Below are 9021 nucleotides of genomic sequence, written 5' to 3'. Positions count from 1 at the left end.
CTTGACCCTTTTTGAATCGATTTCAAAACTTTATCAGTTCATCTATTAATTACAGTGATAGGTCTATATAAACTGGTTGCAGTGGTATAAAAATCCAAAATAAATCCACAATTGCTCCTTTTTTTTTTATTGATAGTATAAATAAATACAGTGTACAAAAAAAAACAGTTTTTCAAGACAATAAGTCATAAGTATGTTTATGTGCTTTTTGAGCATCACATTTCAACATTTAGCCCCAATTTGCTCTTATAATTCCCTCCACTCTTTTGGGAAGATGTTCCTCTAGATTTTGGAGTGAGCTTGTGGAGATTTCTGCTCATTCAGCCACCAGAGCGCTAGTAAAGTCAGGTACTGATGTTGGTGAGGTAAGGAGGCCTGGGGTGCAGTCAATGTTTCTATAGGGTCAAGGAAAAAGCTCTATATCTTCCACTCCTACCCATGCAAAGCATATCGTCATAGAATTTGCCTGTGCGAAGGGGCATTGTCATGCTGAAACAGGTTTGGGTCTCCTTGTTCAAGTGAATGGGAAATTTCATACTACCACATCCTATATAACTGTGTCCCTTCAACTTTGCAATAACAGTTTGGGAAAGAACCACATATGGCTGAGAAAGTCAGGTGTCCCAATACTTTTGTCCATAGTGTACATCATTCTCAAACTGTATCATGAATAAAGAGAATCCTGCTGAAAAATCCAGCTTGGTTTCAGCACCAGTGAGCTTTCACAATACAGGCCATACTGTTTAAGCTGGAAGACCTTTTTGACAGCTGGGAAATGCTATTCCAGATGTTATATTGTCATATTATTGTCTTAAAACTGAACAATAAACATGTATAATTTTCTAATTCCAATATTTTCTGTTTCTGTGATCAATAGCATCAATTAAAACTTTGTACCAGCACTTAAACTTAAACTATGCATAATGAAATTTGTTGTATCTTTTTTATTAAGTTAAAAACATACAATGATAGAGTGAGGAAAATTAATATGATATTAATGACAAATGTTTTACAGTCACATGTTGTAATGCTATAAGTGTGTATTAAAGTATTGTAAATTATATTATTTTTCTAATGTTTCTTTCCATTCATTGCTTCAGTAGTTTTTTAACAAAAACTTTAGTCCGTATCCTGATCACCAATACTCTGTTGGTGGTAAATCACATGCAGCTTCTTCTGTGGATTCGTACAAATTATATCACATTTATTATGCATTATTATTTTCTCGAGCAATCTTTATATATTATTATATTAACTCACACACACTACCTTTTTAGGTTTCACCATCTCCTGCACATACTCCAGTTTTTCCTGCAACTCTATCTTTTGTTTTCCAGACAGAGTCGGCTTTGAGCTGCAGAAAGAGAGATACAGATAAGCATGAAAATGCCGAGGAAGAATACACACATTTCACAAACACACATGCACATACAGGTCTACTAACTTAAAGAGAAGGTAAGCCAAGATGTGGAGAATTACAGAGAGTTGCATCAAGAAACCACAAATAATAAGTTGAATTTGCATTGGCAGAGAATCAAGTGCCCTCATGAATGGAGCCTACAAAAAAAAAGAAGAGAGAAATGGCACATAATTTATACATAAAGTCACACATGGATAAAAACACCAGCACATGCACTTTATTCATATTATTCCATTCATATTCATATATTCCAAAAAAGCTAGATATTTACTAGATATTTTCATTAGTCCCCAAATAAAAAAAGACACATGCATTCATACTAGACATGCCCAAAATACCCACTGCTAGAATGGCCTAGATAGGAAGTGGCCTTTTTTTTATTAACCTTTTCTCACTGTACACTGGTGTTCCACTTTGCTGGTGTAATAGAAATAGAAATGAGCATATCAGACATTTTTAATCAGTGTAAACAAATGAATTCTTTAACTGCAGCACATATTTTATAAAGAATGCTCAGACTCCTGGGATCTGTTTGTAAAAGAGTGCTGGGTTCCTGTTTGCAGAGTGTGTTAAGCTGATCAGCAGGCAAGCAATTCACACCTCTCCTAATGTACATCATTTAGTATCTAGTAGGCTAGGTAAAAAAAAGTACTTATGAAAACACATTAAGCTATGATGTTTGACATGGAAAAAAAAATCAATGTTGAACACGGGTGCTTCCAAAATAGGTTTAAAAAATACTTTTTTTTTGGCCTCTAATAACACGATCTAAATGTTGTTATCAGACACTGACACCTTCTGCTGCAGGAAACATAGAAAAATACTGGGGAAAGCATGCATGGTCTTAATGTAAGTGTGTGAGCCTTGTGTCAGACCACTCAGTCATGCCATCTTGCAAGAAAAAAAAAGGTTTTCTTTCATTGGTATGGGTCTCAGGCCCTCTGAAGCTTCCTGGCAAGCTTTCTTATAAAGAATGATGCTTCTCCTAATTGTATGTCTGTACTAATGTTTGTTTAAAGCACAAAGCCCATGTTTGTTTAAAAACTTATGTATTACAACTACACTCACCAGATATAGCAACAGTGTCTCAATGCCATAAGCAGATAGTACCACCACCAGAAACTCCCAGTAGATGTTGCTTATAAACAGGATAAAGAGCAGCATCACACTGAAGCCCAGCAGGGTCAGGGCACAGCTCAAATTGCAGGCACTTAAGTTCTCCTTGTAACACAACCTATTGCAATGATATAAGGGTTTGTGTTTAATCAGTTTTACATGCAGTTTTAATTGTGTTTTACCTGAAGTTATTACTGTCTGTATTGTTTCACTGGCTAACTTTAATTATCCCTTTGGGTTACAAGGTCTCACTTTACATTTACACTAAAAGTCAGAATATACAATATACATATGAAGGTATTTAAAATAAAATGCAGTTGTTCTCCAAAATCAACTTAATTATATATTTAAATGAAGAAAAAGGAGAGATAAAGCTGTTAAAAGCAGAGCTACTTTATATTGCTAACAAAGTAAATAAATAGTGCATTTATAATAACACAAATCCAATATAAAGTAAACACAACAAAAGTATTAAATATGATATAGAACAGGGGTCACCAACATGGTATTTCTAAAAAATTGCTGTTTTCTACTTTATTAAATCATTGTTGATAATTATTATAAGAAATCATTAACATGATCAGTGTCTTCACATAGATTAATATAATTAATTATTAATAATAACATATAATAAAAGGTAAATTGAGCAAATTTGTTATTTCAGATCAAACTGAAAACTGTGTGTATCAAACCGGTAGCCCTTCACATTAATCGGTACCCAAGAAGTAGCTCTCAGTTTCAAAACGTTTGGTGACCCCTGATATAGAATATACAAATCTGTCCTACCGGTCATTGTTGAGTGTATCAATAACAGCCTCACAGATGAATTCACAGTCCTTCCCCAGGGTGTTCAAGGTGTTCTGCACTGTCTGGTCGATGGTCTTCTGTATAGTGTGACACACCTCCTCGATCTGATTGACACACCGACTACGCTGTAAGTGAGAAAATGAGCCAAACAAACAAGATATTAAAAGTATATACTATATATTTAATATAAACAGACTTTCCCAACATTTTATATTTCTGCATTGGTAGACTTTTAATATATACACCGACCACGCATAACATTGACCCCCTGCCTAATATTGTATTGGTCCCCTTTTTGACACCAAAACTACTTCTTTTTCTGATCACTACAAACCGGGAACATCCCACAAGAGCTGCAGTTTTGGAGATGCTCTGACCCAGTCATCTAGCCATCACAATTTGGCCCTTGACAAACTGTCTCAAATCCTTGCCTATTTTTTTCTGCTTTTACTTTGAGGACTTTCTGCTCCCATTAGGGGTCGCCACAGCGGATCATCCGTCTCCATACCACCCTGTCCTCTACATCTGCCTCTTTCACACCAACTACCTGCATGTCTTTCCTCACCACATCCATAAACCTCCTCCTTGGCCTTCCTCTTTTCCTCCTACCTGGTGGCTCCATCCTTAGCATTCTTCTACCAATATAATTCATGTCCCTCCTCTGCACATGTCCAAACCATCTCAATCTCGCCTCCCTCACCTTGTCACCAAAACATCCTAGATGCGCTGTCCCTCTAATAAACTCATTTCTAATCTTGTCCATCCTCAAACATCTTCAGCTCTGCTACCTCCAGCTCCACCTCCTGCTTCTACTTTGAGGACAAAATGTTCATTTGCTGCCTAATATATCCCACCCACTAACAGGTGCCATGATGAAGAGATATCATGCCGTGAATCAGTGATATTCACTCACCGTTCATAATGATATAAGGTAATAATTTTATGCCTAGTTGGTGTATATGTCAGTTATCCAAACAAAAGTGATTTTAACACCTTGGTTTACCTTGTTGGGATTGGGGATATAGATAATAGGCATGTCAAAGTCGTGTATCCCTAACTCCTGTGCAATCTGCATCATCACTTTCTGAAATGAACAGTTATTAGGTTTGACAAATTGTGACTCAAATATCATAAAGAAATACAAAGACTAGCATTAACGCCTCACACCTGTCGGTCTGACTCTCCCCTGGCCTCATCAGCTTTGCTGAGATAGAAATTAACTCTGTCCTCATGCTTTACTTTAAGTTGCTCCACAATGTTGAGTGTGCGTTTGCACAAAGCCTGTCCTATCGGGTCAAAGAAGACCAGGATCAAATCACACACATCACCTGAAGAAGAGAAACATCACACATTATTGTAATTCATGCAGCTAACACTAAATGGGTTCAAAATTTAACAAAGCCAGACAAGATACACGCTAGTTAGACAATAATATAAACCTAGCTGGAGGATGGTCTGATCCACATCAAAGGGATACTTCATGTCACCATCCACCAGCCCAGGAGTATCCACAAAAGTCACCAAACTGAATTGCTTCTGCCGAGAAGTGCAGATCTCCGTGCTAATGTATTCAGACACACCTGAATTGCAAAGTGAGAGAGAGAGAGAGAGAGAGAGAGAGAGAGAGAGACAGACAGACAGACAGACAGACAGACAAATAAACAGACAGATAGACAAAGAGTTTAATTTAAAAGCCCTTTATTAGATGATTTATTTATGAAAATGTAATTTAAAATGTGGTTTTGAAACATGTTGCTAAAATGTAAGCATGTTTAGGCATTATTTATGTCCCAGATAATGTCCATTATTATGAACAATAAAACTCTTTTACCTATTATTAAAATTGCATTGCATTTCAAATACAATAAAGATTTTACTGACCGTTGACCTTCTGAAACTGCTTAAATTGAGGATACAATTGGAAGGTTGCTTTACCCTAAAACGGTAGAGACGAAAGGTCATATGAGAGGCAAACGTGTAATGCACAAGGACCAAATTTAAACATGAGGATCATAAACACATTTACTGTTAGGGACGCTCTCTTGCATCCACTAGTGACAAAATTAAAGCCATGTGTCCCAATCGCACCTCCAGGCTTTTGGATATGTTCCTCTACATACCTACAACAAAAAAGTCAATTCACAATCCAAATCCTGCACTTCTAAACACTTAAAATGTGTAAAACAAAAAATAAATGATAATATATATATTTGTGTGTGTGTGTGTGTGTGTGTGTGTGTGTGTGTTTGTGTACATATATTTGTACCAGTTAATGAAGGAGCTTTTTCCAGTTGAGTGGCTTCCAATCAGCATCACAGTGATCTTTTTCCTGGGAGGCAGCAAAGTCATGCCAACAGACTGAGCAATTTTTATTAATCCTACAAAGAGAACCAACTGTATTTTAGTAGTTCCTTATTTATTAAATTAAAAAAATATAGTTTTAAGAATAGCAAAGTTATATCTTTTTTGCCTTGTTGATTGCTGATATTCTGAAGACATTTTATAGAAAGGTTAATATTAATAAAATCCTTTAATTTATTGATAAATTAATCATAATTACTATGTACTGCTTATGTCATTAGGGATAAGAAGGAACATTTTAGTAACATTTTATGACTGCAGGTCACATTTTTGGGTTGGAGGTAAAAAAAAGATTGAACACCAAGGCTAGTGGTGTGAGTGCTGACAATTAAGCAAATAAATATGAAATTCAAAATGTTTGAGCGCAGAACAATATTCTTCAGACGGTTCAGAATTCCTAGCTGCATTTTAAACACTTTCAGTGACATGTGCTACTCTACATGTACTGCAATGCAAAGAGTTGTTTTGGTTGTCAAATGTGGCTCGGAGACACAAATACACTTTTTTGTAGTTTTGAGACAGACTTCACTTGTACTAAAGAGACTAATATATTTTCTTATTAGCAAAGTTGCAGCCATCAAAATTCTGAACTACGTGTAAACAGTATCTGAGATCTTTGGCATAGGGTTTTTCACTAACTGCAAGTTCTAACATCTGTAAAACTTTTGTCTTTTGAAGAGTTGCTCAGATCCAGTGATCAGATTTATATCTGTTCTAGGTGTATTTCGGGTATATTCACACCTGCAGACATCAACAGTAAACTGCAGCATCACTTGGACTCTGCATATAGTCTTCATATATAAAAGGTTGTACAGTGAACTGCAACCCAATGCATATGTACTACAGAGATGTTATTTTTGTCATTCATCACTGATCAATATTTTGCAACATGTGGCCTGCTCTGTGCAATATTAACCAAGTGAAAAAAACAGGAACAGGGAATGTTTGTAATATTAATATTATTAGTAATATAAAATCCATAATAATAATAATAATAATAATATTTTTTTACAGCTTTTATTCAATGCTACTAGTTACAATATACAGGTACTATACAATTAACTCGAAAACGCATGCATGGACAAACATTAAAGTAAGGTACATTTTTGTTATTATTAGTATGTATTTTGGGTTAGTTGTAATACTACGCATTTTCTATATATAGATGGAAAATTATTACACAAGATTTTCAGAAAAAGCTTGTTCACAAAGTGGATTTACAATGAAGAAATTGGGAAAGAAAGAGAACGGTAAGATATTTATTAAGCAAAAGCCTGAATCACATATTATGAAAGGTTTTTCTGCCCTCTTCCTTCTTTGTACTTGGTTATCTGTCATGGGCATTAGCTGCATTATAATTATAATAATGCATGCATTAGCTCTGCATTATCATTCCACATTCTTGGTTTATTGTGTACAGCAATAAAACAAGCAAATTGTGTGGAAGAAAAAAAAAATACAAATCAAACCCTGCCTAAATCAAGCACATTTGCATGTGGCCTATTGAAATTTGCATTGGAAATAACCTTTTAAAGTCAAATGTGTCTGACACAAAGAAGTCACAGAAAGGCACCAGACACTCACAGGATTGTGAAACCTGGGAAAAAAAAAAAGCTGACATAACTAATTGAAAACCCAAGACTAGCTTGGTGCCATTTTTGTTTTATGTGTTAATGTATCATGAATTTGCTGATAAATTTGAAAGCTTTATTTACTAACCCCAATATTCTCATTGTGTGATCCTGGGGCCCTCGGGATAGATTACGCATAACCAGTGGGTAATTGTTTCATTCACTTTATTATTATTCATCCTTGAATTAAACAGCTTTGATCCAAACCGTTATTCAGTGATTTCTTGATTTATCCTGGTTTTGGTTGCGGTGAATCCGGAGCCTATTCCGTTAACACTCAGTCTGAAATATTATAATACACCCTGGATGGCAAACCCATTCAGACACAGGAAGAACATGCAAAACACTACACAGAGAGTGCTTAGCTAAGGACTGAACTGGGAATCATGGACCCATGATATACCAGAGTGCTGCTTATTTAAAGCAAATAAATTAAATTCAACTTATATCTAATAAGAATTTGAATCATGTGACTCTGTCTTTCTTTATGAATAAGCAAATTCTACTTGTACTTGTTCACTCTAATACTGTAGTTTGATAATGGTTTAAAACAATAGGTGTCCTGTTTATAAACTTCTTACTTTCTTTATCAGACTTGGTTAGTGTACAATCCAGGTGCTACCGTATGTGAAATATTTTTGGGGGAATGTATACATTTACTTTTCTATTCTTGTTAAACATAAAAGCATGATAATGCATTATCATGATAAACATGATAATGATTCATTTTGTTTTAATATAAATTGTGACACAGAAAACAAAAATCACATGTCTGGGTGTACCAGTTTTTTGTAAACTCTTCTGGAAGTTTTGTCAAATATTTTTTTCCACCTTTGTTGATCACCTTATCTCATCAAGGACCTAAGAAAAAAGAAGCTCATACACAAAACCTGGACTGCAAGAGCAGGGATTTTAAGGATCCACTCGATAAAAAATAATAATAATAATACATTTACTAATTTCTAGACCTATAATTTGTTGTTACGACAAACCAATTCTTAGTTTACTGATCACCCTTTTTTGCATTGGAGTGTAAGTATGAAATAAAGAGCACTAGAAGGAATGTATAGGTCTAGACTTAAGTCAGTAGAAAAATAGTAGTTGATTTATTACCTCTGTCTGAATCCGTGTACATCTGATGGCAGTCATTCAGGATGCGCTCATTGCAGCACTTTGGGTCCACATTCAGCGCGTACCTGCTCTTCATTTTCCTGGACATGTTTCTAAAACAATCTCAGTCCAAGCAGTGATGCAAGGTGAACCCAGTAAAGCTGTCGAAGTCACGTGATCAAGTCCTACCCAAAAAAGCGCTCACTTTTCTTTTCTCCTTGTCCTGGAACAGGTGGAGGCTGGTGGAGATATTGTCCTGCAGTGAAGTCACTGGATTTTCTTGACATTATTCTCAACCTGCTTGGTTAACAGTTTAAAAAATATATATATTTTTTATTATTATTGTTTTTGTGATCCATCTTAACATTTGTAGAAACCTGCACACAGGGTTACTATACACTCCTTTATGAACTTTTATTTATTTTACACTTTATCTCTTCCAAGCTGATACAAAATTGTTTAAGAATCTATATTTCATTTTGTTTAAAGCATCAATTTCATATCACCAATTTAACCATCGTGCAGGTGTTCACAATAAAAAAGAACCGCAGGAGTAGTGACGTGTCGCTCGCCAAA

The 9021-nt window shown here is 35.3% G+C and overlaps 1 protein-coding gene across 1 annotated transcript; it reads right to left on the bottom strand.

The window, feature by feature from the left end:
* Window positions 1-104: 104 nt before the first annotated feature.
* LOC310739886 (uncharacterized protein) lies at window positions 105-8900 on the bottom strand. The gene is made up of 12 exons (XM_083566132.1): window positions 8449-8900; window positions 5610-5721; window positions 5370-5463; window positions 5225-5279; window positions 4783-4923; window positions 4511-4671; window positions 4347-4427; window positions 3323-3468; window positions 2489-2654; window positions 1445-1557; window positions 1270-1354; window positions 105-1176 (listed from the first exon to the last, which is right to left on the bottom strand). The coding sequence occupies exons 1-12, from the start codon at window positions 8552-8554 to the stop codon at window positions 1120-1122; spliced, it is 1317 nt and encodes a 438-aa protein (XP_083422258.1). The 5' UTR covers window positions 8555-8900; the 3' UTR covers window positions 105-1119.
* Window positions 8901-9021: the final 121 nt, after the last annotated feature.

The sequence above is a fragment of the Silurus aristotelis genome (genome assembly GCF_946808225.1).
Source record: "Silurus aristotelis genome assembly, chromosome: 17".
NCBI classification, from domain to species: domain Eukaryota; kingdom Metazoa; phylum Chordata; class Actinopteri; order Siluriformes; family Siluridae; genus Silurus; species Silurus aristotelis.
This window is presented reverse-complemented; position numbering and strand designations above follow the sequence as displayed.

Bases quoted from the DNA above. Each gene is read 5' to 3' on its own strand.
- LOC310739886 (XM_083566132.1), bottom strand. From the start codon at position 8,554: ATGTCCAGGAAAATGAAGAGCAGGTACGCGCTGAATGTGGACCCAAAG. The intron at 4,672-4,782 runs GTTTATATTATT...TCTCTTCTTCAG, and splicing joins TCAGACCATCCTCCAGCTAG to GTGATGTGTGTGATTTGATC. The intron at 1,177-1,269 runs GTAGTGTGTGTG...ACGAATCCACAG, and splicing joins AGATGGTGAAACCTAAAAAG to AAGAAGCTGCATGTGATTTA.